Source organism: Rhineura floridana, chromosome 8 (genome assembly GCF_030035675.1).
Source record: "Rhineura floridana isolate rRhiFlo1 chromosome 8, rRhiFlo1.hap2, whole genome shotgun sequence".
Classification (NCBI taxonomy): domain Eukaryota; kingdom Metazoa; phylum Chordata; class Lepidosauria; order Squamata; family Rhineuridae; genus Rhineura; species Rhineura floridana.
In genome coordinates this window covers 71,119,235-71,134,917 of record NC_084487.1, presented here as the reverse complement: position 1 = coordinate 71,134,917, position 15,683 = coordinate 71,119,235, and the positions used below count along the sequence as shown (strand labels likewise).

The 15,683-nt window shown below is 39.2% G+C and overlaps 1 protein-coding gene across 4 annotated transcripts in view; it reads left to right on the top strand.

Moving 5' to 3' along the window:
* TRHDE (thyrotropin releasing hormone degrading enzyme) overlaps positions 1-15,683 on the top strand; it is a 393,299-nt gene that overhangs the window by 219,578 nt on the left and 158,038 nt on the right. For 3 of the 4 annotated variants that reach the window (XM_061639727.1, XM_061639725.1, XM_061639728.1), the window contains one exon: positions 1,716-1,781. The exons of the other annotated variant lie outside the window; for it this stretch is intronic. In XM_061639727.1, coding sequence (XP_061495711.1) covers positions 1,716-1,781 — 66 coding nt within the window. The remainder of the gene's footprint in view (positions 1-1,715; positions 1,782-15,683) is intronic. 4 annotated transcript variants of the gene reach the window in all.

Genomic DNA, 15,683 nt, shown 5'->3' with positions numbered 1-15,683 from the left:
AAGTTGAAAAGAATAATTTATAATATGCTACTTTTTGCAAGTAATTGAAAAAAATCCTGCATGTACACTTTTATTATAATTGTAACTGAAATTGTTTACGGTGCATGCCTACCAAGATCCTGCTGTGGTCTTCAGTTATAGATTTCCTGCTATATTATTGTAGAAAGGTAATCTTGCTGCTGCTGAGTGAAAGTTATACACTCACTCATCTTCTGCTGTGTAGACAAGCAGGGAAAGGAAACTTTTCAGGATTTGCAATGGGCTGTAGCTATTGTTTGGAGGTCAGGAAATCTCTTGTCAATCACAACCCTAACTTCACTTACTTAAAAACCTGAAAGGGCAGGGATTAGAGCAGCCGGCTTCTAACAGAAGTTGCCGGGGGGGGGGCTGTCATTTTGGTGTATATCTTTTGAACCAGACCACTTAGAAACTTTTTTTAAATTAAAGCTAAGAGTCCAGAGATTGGGGTGACTCACCTGGAGAGGACCCCCAAAAACCAGAGTCTCTGGGCAAAATTCCTAAGCTTAGGCCTGCTCAGGGTCTTTGAAGATATAAAAGAAAGTGCTGTCGAGAAGAAAAAGGAAGGTGAACTGACAACTGCTGCTAAGCAGCTTGAGTCACTGCTTAGTTTTGTAAATGTGAACACAGCCTTTGTGACTGTAAGACATTGGTATAAAATTGGTCTTGAGAGTAGGCTGTAATGCAGTATCACATTAATAACTTTAAGGTGTTCAACAAGATAGCGTTCACCCACAAACTCATTATGTATTGGAACATTCACCAGATGGGTTCCTCTTGACCAACTCCACACCCTATCATCTTAAGTGAAGTTGTGAGGATTTCACTGCATAGCCACAATGAAATGATTATGTGCATTGCCCCTTAGTTATTTTAAACACCTTCAAAAGCCCCAAGCACATAAGTTAAATTGTGGAATTCACTATAACGTTTGGTGATGGCTTAGATTGCTTTAAAATGGGATTAGACAAATTCATGGAGGATAAAGACTATCAATGACTAACAGGCATGATAGCTATTTGCTATCTCCAGAATATTGTTTTTTTATTTGATCCATCTCATTATACTTTTCTTCTTGAGGTCAACGAGTGGTTGTGCTAGCTATGAGAAATGTGCTTTGTAACATGTCACTACATTTTGTAATATTTATATATATTATGGTTTATTAGCTACCCACTTCCCAATAACTCATTTTTCTACTACTACAATATTCCTTTTATCTCTTTCCCCCCCACAAAGCATGTGTGAGTTCATAGAGTGTGTAGAGGGAATGAGAAGACTTTATTTTCTTCTACTTATACTTTCATAGTACTTCCTACTACTTGAAAAAATGAAAAAATAAAATGGACTGCCTTCAAGTCAATTCTGACTTATGGCAGCCCTTTGAATAGGGATTTCATGGAAAGCGGTATTCAGAGGGTGTTTACCATTGCCTTCCTCTGAGGCCGAGAGGCAGTGACTGGCCCAAGGTCACCCAGTGAGATTCATGGCTGTGTGGGGATTCAAACTCTGGTCTCCCAGGTTGTAGTCCAACACCTTAACCACTACACCACATTGGCTCTACTACTTATGCAATTATTAATTATAAGCCTATATTAATTATTAAAAGGACTGTTGGAATAAATGTGTATTACATATGTTATTACTATGGGAATGTGTTTTTAAAAATCCAACTTTTTTGTGGATTATCTTTACAGGGTGCAGCTTTAATTCGAATGCTCGCTAATTTTATGGGTCACTCAGTGTTTCAGATGGGCCTACAAGTATGTAGAAAACATTCTTTCTTTTCTTGTGTGTTTGTGTTTGTATTTGTGCCAGTGTATTTTTGTTGCATATATATCTGCTGAGTTTTGAAATGTCAATTGTTACATTTCTGATAAATATTTTAGACTGAATTTAACAGGGGGAAAAATTGTTTAACATGAGACCTTGTGCTATTTTGGAAAATTAAAGTGATTTATGCAATTGTCAACGTGTCAGATGACTACTCTTTTGCATCCTTTATGAATGTGTGCCTTTTTGAGAAATATTGCTATCTTTGTTGATATTTTTTAAGTGATTCCAGGAAGATTGCAGTTAGATTTTGATTTCTCAGAAACTGAAAGTAAAGAAAACAACAACCCTCACACACATTATTTTGGAAACTATCATAATATTGTGACAAAATGTTTTTCTCCCTTATCAAAACTCTTATAGTTTACTTTTGATTTGCATGATTTCTTAATTGCCGTAATGATGTTTTGAAAACTCATTTCGAATTTAACAAAAAATTAATAGCCAGCACATCTAGATAAAAAGTGAGAAATTTTGAACAGAGAGAAATTTATTTTGTTCTTTGCCAAGGATAAACTCTTTTCAGAAGTAATTCCAAGTAAATTAAAGTTTCCAAAAACAAACCCAAGCAGAAAAACAATGCAACTCCCTTTATTCCAGTGAAATCTGTTTAAGTAAATCATGTAACAGGCAGCTGTGATTGATGAATTATGTATGATGCAGTCTGTTACTTAGAGGTGTCCTTTAAAGTAAATTGATGCTCACCTGAAATACAATTATGCTAAGATGGAAAGAGCAATCAATCTTATCTGTTCCTAGTAAGCTTTTCAATCTGAAATTTAAATAAATTACATCTGGGATCAGGTCATATTTTAACATGGCAATTCTATTTTCAAGCCAGTAGTCTGAAAGATAAAATAAAAAACAAAAGTTAAATAAACATACCATCTGTACAATATAAAGATGTATTTAGTATGGCAATGGCTGAAAAGATATCAGAGAACTATTTTTTTTCTCCCAGAAATTTAGCAGGATTATGACTGGTAGCATTTTGAAATAGAGTTGTGTCTGAATTCTCTTGAAACATCCAGGGTTTTTTTTTCAGTTTCTATAATATGACTGCACATATATCTTATTATCTAGGTATGCTTTTCCTAGAAAAAAAAATCCACCAGAAACTTATGTGCAGGAATTTACAGATTGTTAATATACCCAGCTTAAGCCAATTGGGTTTAGCTGTAATTTGGTGTTGAAATCATTAAAACTATCTTATTTAGTTTTATTGTTATTACGCTCAGCTGGATGCTCTTATTGCTATTGATACTGCCATTTTATTGTTAATTTCACAATGGGTTCATGGTAATTTATGGTTACATTTGAGTGTTGATTGGATATTCTGTGTATTTTTAATACGTTGCAAGCCACTTTATAAGTCTTGGCCCCAAAAAGCATCCAAAAATTTCTTCAACTAATCATTGGAAATTATTACTGGAAGAAATAGAAGGTAGAAATAGACAGCTAGTGTGGTATAATAGCTGAAGTGTTTCACTGGGGGAGCCAAGATTCAAATACCTACTTACCTACAAAGCTCACCAGGTAAACTTGACAAGTCACTATCTCTCACCCTAATGTAGTTCCATTGTTGCTGTGAGAATAAAATGGAATAACCCATCAACACCATTTTAATTAAAAATATTTCTATCCCACCCTTCTACCCTATAATAGGGCACTCCGGGCGGCTTACAATAAAATCGAGCCCGTACATAATAAAATTGTAAACAATAAAAATCACAAAAACTTTAAAATAAATTAAAATACATAAAATGTAATTAAAATACATAAAATAATATAGATACATATACACACACATATATGCATATATAGGGAGTGGTACTGAAGGGACTACTGAGGTAAAAATTAACATATAAGGCATAAAATCAGTGTCAGGCTTTACCTGCAGTCCCTCCCAAAGGCTCTCCAGAACAAGACCATTTTCAGAAGTCTCTGGAAAACCATCAGGGAGGAAGCAGAATGGGCTTCTTGGGGTAGGGTATTCCAAAGCTTGGGGGCCACGGCTGAAAAGGCTCTCTCCCATGTGCCTGTCAGTCTAACATCTTTCACTCCAGGCATGCAGAGGAGACTAGAAGCAGATGATCTTAAATCTTGGGCAGATACATATGGGCATAAGCGGTCCCTCAGGTACATTGGTCCAAGGCCGTTTACGCCGTTTAATTCCTTAGAGAAAGGGTGGGATGGAATTGTTAATAAATATCTCCATCGTGCACACATTTTTTATTATATGTATTGCATTTTTTATCCTACCTTTCCACCAAGGAACTCAGGTGGTATACATACTGGGTCCTCATACTGGGAGGAAGGGCAGGATATAAATCTAATAACTAAAGAAATAAATAATAGTTCTCCCCTCCCCATTTTATCCTTACAACAACCCTGTGAGGTAGGTTAGGCTGAAAGACAGTGACTGGCCCAAGGTCACACATGAGCTTCATGACTGAGCCCCAAGTCTCCCAGTTCCTAGTCCAACTGTCCAACCACTATGCCAAACTAATGTCTATTTCTGAGAGAATGTTTAAAGCTAATATGGCAGCACATGAAAAAAGTTAGCATTTTTCCAAAGCCAGTCTTATGTAACTATAAGTGGATGAAGAAATCAAACCATTAGGAGAAAGTTTTCCCCCTCTCCTGGCTGATGGGCAATGACTGATGTGTGTAAATTTCTATAAATCACAATTTTAAGTTGTTTTGTTCATGGCTGTACATTGGTGGAATTCAATTTGGATATTTTGGACTTTGGATATCTTGGGCTGGTCTTCAGTTCTAAGTATTGCAGTAAGCTAATAGTATAAATTGTTTTTTTAAATTTTGAATCCCTACATCATCATCATTAATTATTATTATTAATTATTATTATTATATTTAGAAAGATCAATTTCTATTTACATATGTTTCACTTTGAATATGGGCTTTAAATAGAGTGTTGAAGATCAAGTATACCTTAATAATAATAATAATAATAATAATAATAATAATAATAATAATAATAATAATAATAATAATAATTTAATTTATGTGTCGCCTATCTGGCCGATGGCCACTCTAGGCGACGTACATGTAAACAGTTAAAACACAATGTGATAAAATACATTAATACAATATATAAACAATACAGCAGCAACAACAATACTAGTGCAGGGTAAGAGGCATTTCAGTCATAGAAGTTAACCCTCCCCGGAAATCCCAAAGGCCTGTTGAAAGAGCCAGGTCTTTAAGGCTTTACGAAATACATTTAGGGAAGAGGCGTGCCGTAGATCTTGTGGGAGGGAGTTCCAAAGGGTGGGGGCCGCCACTGAGAATGCCCTCTCTCTAGTTCCCGCCAATCTAGCTGTTTTTGTCGGCGGGATTGAGAGAAGGCCCTGTGTGGCTGATCTTGTTGGGCGGCATAATTGGTGACATTGAAGGCGCTCCTTTAGATAAACTGGGCCGAGACCGTATAGGGATTTAAAGGTTAATACCAACACCTTGAATTGGGCTCGGAAGACAACTGGAAGCCAGTGTAGATCGAACAACACTGGTGTGATGTGATCCCGGCGGCGAATATTTGTTAGTAGTCGAGCCGCCGCGTTTTGTATAAGTTGTAGTTTCCGGACCATTTTCAAGGGTAACCCCACGTAGAGCGCATTACAGTAATCCAATCGAGAGGTGACCAGGGCGTGTACTACCAGTGGGAGCTGATGAACAGGAAGGTAGGGTTCCAACCTTCGTATGAGGTGTAATTGATACCAGGCTGCCCGGCTCACTGCCGAAATCTGAGCCTCCATGGACAGCCTGGAATCAAGCACAACCCCAAGGCTGCGGACCTGGTCCTTCAGGGGTAGACTCACCCCATTGAACTTCAGGTCAACATCTCCCAACCTTCTCTTGTCCCCCACGAGTAGCACCACGGTCTTATCGGGATTCAACTTCAGCTTGTTCCTTCCCATCCATCCACTCACGGATTCCAGGCACTTGGACAAGGTCTCCACAGCCAACTCTGGTGAAGATTTAAACGAGAGATAGAGCTGAGTGTCATCCGCATATTGGTGACACTGCAGCCCAAATCTCCTAATGATTGTCCCCAGCGACTTCATATAAATGTTAAATAGCATGGGAGAGAGGATAGAGCCCTGTGGCACACCACAATTGAGAGGCCAAGGGTCTGAAACCTCCTTCCCCAATGCTACCTGTTGGTACCTATCGGAGAGAAAGGAACGGAACCACTGTAATACAGTGCCTCCAATTCCCAATCCCTCCAGGTGCTGTAAAAGGATACTGTGGTCGACAGTATCAAAAGCCGCTGAGAGATCGAGGAGGACAAGAAAGGTGAATTCTCCCCTATCTAATGCCCTCCTCATATCATCTACCAGAGCGTCCAAGGCTGTTTCAGTTCCGTGACCAGTCCTGAAACCCGATTGGTATGGATCCAAGTAATCCGTTTCAACTTTAGGATTACTTTGTTTAAAGAGATATCTTCTGTCATATCCAGATCTTCTAAGAAGAATCCATTTGCATGTCTCTTTTGCATGGTTTGATTATTCTTAGACCAATGTGTATTTCTGTGAGTTTGTCTACATTACATTTCATTTGCCATTTGGCAGTTCATTGATCTTACAGATTTGTATCCTTTTGAACTTCAGTTGTTGCTATATTTGTGTTCATCACTCACTTTGATTTAGTGCATCATCAGCAGTTTGCATTAGTTTACTGTGGGATCTCCTGTCTCTATAATAAATTAACATCTTTTGTAGTTTAGGTTGTACTGTATACATCATGCCATGGACCTTTTATCCACTCCACTAGACAGACACTTAAAACCCTGATACTGAAAAGCCATTTAAACATTAGCCTGGCTGCCTGGGAACTGTTTTTCAGTGAACACCTCCCAAGTGACCAGAAAAATATTTAATTGATACGTCATTGTTATTATTATTATTATTTGATTTATACCCCGCCCTTCCTCCCAGCAGGAGCCCAGGGCGGCATGAGCTTATTGCATGGGTCTTTTTTACAGAAGTGGTCTGTGGGGTGTTAGTTACGTGGATAAGGACCCACCAAGATACCTCTCGCCTAACTAGCTGGGTTTTTTATTTATTGACTGTATTTTTTCTCTGCCTTATTGCACATAGTGTCAAGGTTGCTTACAATACAAAATTAAAAAATAAAACATAAAATAAAATAGCATATGTCAAACCCAGAAAAACACTCACACCTAAACAGTAAAAAAATAAAAGCGGGGGAATCCAAAATAAATACTAGCAACCAAAAAGGTTTTCAAGTACTAAAAGCTATTAAAGGCAGAATGGGACAAAGTATGTTCTTCACCTGACATCTAAAAAGTCTTCAGGATTTCCATGAATACATCTTGATCAGATTCAGAATAGAGATAGAGTTGGTTGTCATAGTGATGTCACCTGTCATGTGTGTGGGCTCAAGAAGGTCTGGGAAATACCCATAGTTGTCCTGGTACCAATGAAGCCCTGAAATTATCAGAGAGGCCTTGGTATGAATGTTGAAGTCCTCCAGGACCAAAAGCCATCACTGTTGAAGATTAGCTCAGTTCAGGTAGGGAAGGCTGTTGGGCAATGAGGTGGGCAGTATATCTGTTTGCACCAGGTACAACCACTCAAAATTGGTACTTTTTCAGAGAGGGAATGTGGCAAGGGATATGACATCCCAGTAGACTCCTCTTGGCAATGATTCCTTTTCAACCAACAAGCTTTGGTTGGTGGTGTGCTGAAAACATAACTGGACACAATTAGGATGGGTCAGTTGCTTACCCAAGCGACCAGCCAGATCTCTGTGATAGAGGTTAGTGCTCCCATCTAAGATTAAATACTGGGTAGTGGTGTTGCTGACTGGCAGGACAGCTTTGGTTTTCTTCACTGACAAATGGACCTCAAAGAGGGATAGCTCTTAAATGTCTAAACCTCTTTCATTTTATCTGGTGTGTCCAACTTCTCCTCTTGCCAATAGTACTTACAGTTTGGGTGCTCCTCTAACTATCCTCCCTGATTTTGTCCTGAATACATTATAACACACATCTGCAAAACAAGATAATAACAAAACAGAAACCAATGTTCTTTCTTTGGCTTTTACAGGCTAAACACATTTCTAGAGCACTCTCAATTCTGGATGGGCTCTGAAAGCATGCAAGAATACAACAAAATGCAAATTAATTTAAATTACTTAGGGAAAAGTGACTCCTATTCTGCAAGATTAATATTTAAAGGCACCCTCAGTGGGACCATATTGAAAGTAATGGGCCTGCCTTTGGTGTGTGTGGGGGGGATGGGAACTCACTCTGTTTCGTCGTCTTTATTGGCATTTGGAAACAATCTTTGTATCATGATACATTTTTCTGAATTAGCTTATATATATGATGAATAACAAGGGAGAAGAATTAAAGTAATAATTTGGTTGTTTCCCTCTGATATATAGTGGAGGTGGACATCAAGACACAGAGCAAAGATACACGGCTGTTTTTTCACTTCTAAAAGGCTGTAAAGGGTAAAAGATATTTTTATTATGCCTCATGAACAGGAACTAGCTCTTAGTTAATTGGTAATGCATTGCACTCTTTATCTTCCACCATATCTGGTGCTGGCAGCTTTAGCTAAGATACATTTTCTATCTGAAAAGCAAGTAAATAAAAAGTGTGCAGGATCTGCTTGAAGTGATATACAATACTTTAGACTGGGGATTTTCAAATGTTTTGTTCCAGGTTCACTTTCAGAATTGTACAGCCCAATCTTGTGTATGTTACACAGAAGTAAGACCCACTGAGTTAAGTAAAGTTTACTCCCAGTATGAGTGCATACAATTGCAGCCTAAAACTCTCATGATTGGATCTTCTGTTGGGGTAATAAAAAATTGTCATTCATCAAGCAGTGCTGTCTGCCCATCCATCCAGTTGTCCGACATTTCAGTGTCTATCCAGCCCACATGTTTTCTTGGAAGATTTGTATTGTTGCAGAGGACCAGGCAGAGAGAGATGTAGGTTGCTTCCATGCCATTCCCCTTCTCTGTCCCCTCTTTTTTTCAGTCATGTTTTATGGAAAACCCAGACGCTGTTGTCAAATCATTAGATTGCCTGTTTTCTGTGTTCTTCCATGTTTTTCATGCCTGACCTATGGTGAGTTTTTGGTTTGCAATAAAATGCACTTGCAACACCATCCTGGTGCAGTATGGATAGGCAAAGTATTATTCAGTTTGTTGGGGTTTTCTCTGTCTTTAATTAACAGTTTCCTTTTTGAAGACCCTGCGCATATTGTTGCTTCCTGTTGATCATGGCTGATTGATTTGTGATGAATATGTTATTAATTTACCTTCTTAGTTGTCATAATGTCAGTTTGTGTCCTTTGGAAAGGACAGGAGTGGCTGACAGGAAGAGGTGGTACCATAAATCTGTTGTTCCAGCAGCAGGAACTTGAACTGTTATTGGGGCAATAACTAATCACCCAACCAGAAGAAACAAACAAGAAGAAATAAGGCTAGATTCCTTAAGGGGAAGAAATCATTGTTTTGTATAGCATTTTTTAAAACTTTCTAGAATACACTGCTTGGGGTCTTCAAAACATGTGTGATCTGTCCTATCCATTGTCAGCCTCTTTAGCTTTTGGAGGTGGTCTGTAGCTACGATTGCAACATTATATACATTTCCTGGGGAGTAAGCCATGTTAAACGTAATGGGATTTATTTTAAAGTAAATGTGCATAGGATCACAAATATTAAATTTGATTAACTTCTACATTTCTATCATCATTTAAATATTTTCTTCTTGAAAGTGTAACAAGAGTTGAGCAGCAGAATGCTACTTGCACAAGGTGTATGTGTGTGAGTGTATGTGTATGTGTAATCTTCAGTGGATTTTCAATATGTATGCTGATATATAAAGATATCCAAGTTACTTTTTTGAACTACAACTCCCATCAGCCCAATCCAGTGGCCATGCTGGATGGGGCTGATGGGAGTTGTAGTTTAAAAAAAGTAACTTTTCCAAGCTCTGAAGTTGAAACTGAGAGTGATTTCTTTAAAAAGTACTGGATGGTTGGGCAGAGTGCGCTGCAGGTAGATTTTCATCTCATTTCAATAAGAAAATTTAATAAATCATTTTTCTACTCTGTTTCTTGAAGATGCAATCACTATATGAGAAGGAATATAGTTCAGCTGTTTCATTCTTTGTTGCATGGCTGCTATTGAATATGCGCTATGTACTTCATCCATTTTCAGCCTTTGGCTCTTAAAATTCTTGTATATGCTGCTTACTTGAGAATATTTATTTATTTAAGAGCTTGGTACATTGTCCTTCATCAGTCAGGCCCAACGTGGAGAAGAAGGAAGAGGAGAAGATGATGATGAAGAAGAAAAGGCAGCCTTAAATATTTCATAATTTCCCTAAAAATCCAGCTCTTAAAAAAACAGCTAACAATTTTTGACTCCAGCCCTCATCAAGAAGCCTGCCAAAAGAAAAGAGGTGCATCTTGACCTGCTTTCTAAAAGGGTTAATGAAGAGGCCAAGACACATCTCAGTGGAAAGGGACACAGAGCCACCACTGAAAAGGCTATTCCCCAGACTCAGCACTGTGTATTTCATCCTCTAGGGACCACTAGGAGGGCCTTGTCTGCAGATCTCAAGGTACAGGCAGGTCTGTATAGGAGTAGGCGTTCTCTCAGATATGGGGCCCAAGCGGTTAAGGGATTTAAACACAACTGTAAGCACCTTGGTTAGGCCCTTTTCACAACTGGCAGCCAATGTAGATCTGTGTGACTGTTGTATACTTCAAATTTCAAATCTTACTTCTTGAAGAGAGAGATGAATGGATCTTCTTTCTGTGACACCAATCCAAAAGGCAGACGTGGATCTGAACAATATATGCACCAATAAGTTTCTGGGTGTCACTAACAGAGGCTTCAGGTGAAGTAGGCCTCAGGCAGCTCCAAGATACTAGTACAACTTGCTGTTATATGCCTTCAAGTCAATTACGAATTATGGCGACCCTATGAAGCTTTTGGATATATTCATAGGGTTTTCACGGCAAGAGGTATTCAGAGGTGGTTTACCAACCAATAGGGATGCCAGGTCAGAAGCATCCCAAACCCTAAGATTTGGGGGGTGGGCCCTAGAAATGTCATAGGGGTGTGCCTGAGTGATCTCATGGAGGCAGGCCCGCATGATGCCATTAAGCATGATACATTAAGCATCAATCACAGGTGCTTAGCGCATACAATTCAAACAAAAACATTTCTCTGATTGGAAATTAAGATAGAAATCTTAGCTAAAAGATGGAGCCTGGGTAGGGAACATTTAATCTAGCCAACTCACATCTGGTAAACAGGGTTTAAGTGCCCTCAGGCCAGGCCAGTCACCAGAAGGCCATTGCAGGAAAAAAGGAGCCCAGTGCTGTGGAGATGTTAGATGGGAACACTCAGGAGTAAAGATGGATGGCCCCGAAGGGCTGCAATTCTAAAAACAATAATGGACTAAGCCCCACAGAACTTAATAGGACTTTTCAATAAGATATGGTTTGGATTGTGTTGTTGGTAAAACTTGACTAGGGATCCTCTGCAAAGATATCCATATCCAAGTAGGGTTGGCAACCCCCTGCCTCGAATGCCCTGCCCCTACCTTTTAACATCCAAATTTCTTTACAGATTTGACCCTTCACTTCAGGAAAAGGTCTGAGAAATGAGTAAGACTAAGTAGATTCTCTACTCTTTTCTGTCTCCCCTGTGGGCTGCTATAAACTTACTTTGACAGCGAACCCAATTCCAGTGAATAATAATTGACAGAGAGAAAACACACATGGTTTGGTCCACCTTCATAGGCAGCAGCTTGGGAACAAAAATTGCAGCCACAATTCCCATTATGTGAATTCTCTTTTACCCCTATTGGGCAAGAAACAAACAAGGGGCATCATCAGTGAATTCAAGAGGATTCAGCAGAGTGCATGGAACCACTGTTGTTGCTTCTATGGATGAAAGGGAGTGAGGATAAAGGTAAATAAAATGCAAATAGAAAAAGAAAAAAAACAAAAGACAGTGATGATTTCTTAAATGCAATACCATACCAACCACAACAAGATTCCTATGAGTGAGGCAGAAAACTCAGCATCCTACAGCCAGTCAGGATTTCTAACCAAAAACCAAAACCAAAAAAATCCTGGCAGCCAGTTAGCCAAGGTCACAGAAATCTGCATGCAGCACAACCTGACCCAGGGGGTGCAGTTAGTGCAGAATGCTGTGGCCTGACTGCTGACATGAGACCCTATCAGCACATAATATCTCTGCTCTGAAATCTGCACTGATTGCTGATTTGCTACCAGTCCATGTTCAAGGTGTGCTTTCCATGTTATGGGTGCCACATAGTATTTGTTCTGCTCTTGTAAGAAATCAGTCCTTAAATGTGGCAGCACATACGCTTTGGAACTCCCTGCCTATTGCATTAGGCAGACACCTTCACTGTACTCTTTTCAGCACCTGCTGAAAACATTTTTGCTTTGTTTTTATCTATTTTAACTCATTGTTGATTTTATTATTTTGAATATTTTTAAATACCTGTATTTAACTCTTTTTGCCAATATTTATTTTTGCTTTAATTCTGTCTGTTAACGGCGTTGAATTTTTTTTTTACAAAGTGGAATATAAATGTTGTAATTAAAATGCATAAAAAAATTTAGAGTCACTGTGGCCCTTGGTCTTTTCCCATTTTTAGGAACAAAGGAATCTGCCTTATACCAACTCAGGACATTTCGTTCCATCTAAGTCAGTGCTGATGACATGGACTAGCATTGGTTCTCCAGGGTTCCAGGCAATAGTCTCTTCCAGAAATTGAATTTTGGACCTTAGCATGGAACGCATATGCCCTACCACTGAGCTACAACACTTCTCCTGTTTAAAAAAATATCTTTTAAAATTATTCTTTTCCATTCACTAATGCATGCATATCATACCTAGTGCAGATCCACACCATTCATTTAAAGCAAGTTCAAAACATTTGAAGCACATGAATCACACCACAGAATCATGGGAATTATAGTTTGTTAAGGGTGGTGGGAACTGTAACTGTGAGGGGGAAATTACACTTTCCAGAATTCTTTAGGGGAAGTCATGTGCTTTAAATGCATTGTGTGGATCTACTTAATGAACTTTGCCTGCATGTAAATCATTTTAATTAATTTTTTAAAATGGAAATCAGCTATAAAGTTTACTGGGTGACCATAGACTGCTCACCATCGCTCAGCCTAATCTGCCCCTCAGGATGAAAACAATAGAGGGGGAACCATGAACACTCCAAGGAAGAATGGCACACTTAAAATGTAGAGAAAATAATGATGTACAACCTTAGTGTGAAATCAGATACTTATCAGGACATAGTATGAAGAAATATTTATATAAGCATGACTACCAGATATGTTTATTATTTACACAACCTGTAAAGATATTTATAGTGCATTCCTACATTTGTTTACTCGGAAGCAAGTCCCAATGTATTCAGTGGGGCTTACTCAAACAGGGACAGAACTGCAACCTCAAGTTATAAGGAACTTCATTCATGAAACCCAAAATTCAGAATCATGCCACTTTAAGCTGTTTGGCAACTGTTTATACTTGTTTTTATGCTTATTGGATTTTAAAGGGATTTATTTCTTATTGTGAGCTGTCTTTGTTTCCAGACTGCAACCCTACCTTACAGGGTTGTTGGAAAGACTCCATATACACACACTCTGGAGGTGTAAAAATAGATACATCCCATACAATAGTTTATTATCAAAACAAGCTGGTCATTGCAGAACATTTTTTTAAAAAATCAGTATTAGTTACCTACATAATAAAAGCAGTGATACTTAGGTAAAGGTGTCCCCACACTTATAGTGCGAGTCGTTTCCGACTCTTAGGGTGACGTCTTGTGACGTTTACTAGGCAGACCGTATATATGGGGTGGGATTGCCAGTTCTTTCCCCCCCAGCGTATGCCGGGTACTCATTTTACCAACCACGGATGGATGGAAGGCTGAGTGGACTTCGACCCCTTTTACCGGAGATTCGACTTCCTCCTTCTGTTGGAATCGAACTTCGTCCGTGAGCAGAGCTTCGGCTGCATTACTGCTGCTTACCACTCTGCGCCACGGAGGATGCTGATACTTAAGTAACCCCTGCCTAATTGCTTTAAAAAATAGGATTGGAGAGGGAGAGAAAGATTTACAACAAACACAATTCTTTGCTCTGTTCACTCAAAAGTCCCATCCATTTACAATCCTAACCACGTCTACTCAAAAGTTAGTCCTATTGGATTCAGTGGGGTTTACTCTGGGTATGTGGGATTAGCATTGCATCTTTACTCCCAGAAAAGCAAGTACTGGATTAAAGCTTCATATTGTTTGCAAAACAGTGGCCCTCTTCAACAGCCCAGGAAAATTTAAACTCCTGCACACAAGAGAGAAAAAGACTGAAAGCTGTATACTTACTCAATTGATGAGATTTTCAGAAAAGCAGGAAAAATTAAGTTTTCAGACTTGCAAAGGGCTCTAGTTACTGCCCTGTTAATCACAACCCTGACTTCACTTATTGACTAAAAACCTGAAAGAGCGGGATTAGAGCAGCCAGCTATGAGTTCATTTAACTGAAGTTGTGGGGGTGGGTGACTTTTTGGTGTACAGTAGGGCTCCACTCATACAGCGGGTTATGTTCTGGACCCCCACTGTAAAGCGCAACCCATTGAATAGAATGGTGTGCGATGCCCGAAAACCACCGTAAAAGCTGAACAAGCGCCGTATGAGTGGAGCTTTAGTCTAATTGCATCTAATTGAGACCGCTGTATTAGCGAAGCACTGTAAAGCAAAGTGCTGTAAAGCAGGGCCCTACTGTATATCTCAGGAACCAAACCACCTAGAAACTTTTTTTTTTTTTTTTAAAGAAAGCTGAGAGTCCACAGATTAAGGTGACTCACCTGGAGAGTACCCGAAAAATCTAGAGTCTCCAGTGAAAACTGGACACCTGGCAACTCTACTAAAGTATTCTTTAGTGTTATGTGCATGAGACTTGGGCATAGTTGCAAGGAGGAAATACAAAGCTTTTGCTTCAGTTTCAGACAAGCCACGGTACCTGTCGTAAGTCTTAACTATGATTTAGGTAAATATGCCAGGATCAGAAACCACAGTTTGCATTGTTACCCTAAAAACATTGTTAAGTGTAAGAGTTTGTCACAATTTAGACATAATGACAAAGAATGGCTAGCTGAAAATGGAAACAAGTTTCCAATCTCATCATGATTGCACTAGAGGAGGAGAGGAATTCGTGAGTCCCAGATTCATTCATGTACCACCAAACTATAGTTTAGCATAATAATAATAATAATAAAATTTTATTTTTAGGCCGCCTATCTGGCTGAGTGAACAGCCACTCTAGGCGGCGTACATAATTAATTTTAAAATACAGTTTAAAATACACATATAAATACAATTATAACATATGCAGTTTACCCTCATCTGTACACTATAAAACTAAAATTAACTAGGGATTCTATATGCCCGCTGAAATAGCCATGTTTTTAGTCCTTTACGGAAACCTACCAAGGAAGGGACATGGCGTAGATCATATGGCAGAGAGTTCCAGAGGGTGGGGGCCACAACCGAGAATGCCCTCTCTCTGGTCCGCACCAGTCTAGCTGTTTTAACTGGTGGGACCGAGAGAAGGTCTTGGGAGGCTGATCTCGTCAGGCGGCATACTTGGTGATGCTGGAGGCGCTCCTTTAGATACACTGGACCGAAACCGTGTAGGGCTTTAAAGGTTAGTACCAACACCTTGAGTTGGGTTCGGTAAACAACTGGTAACCAGTGT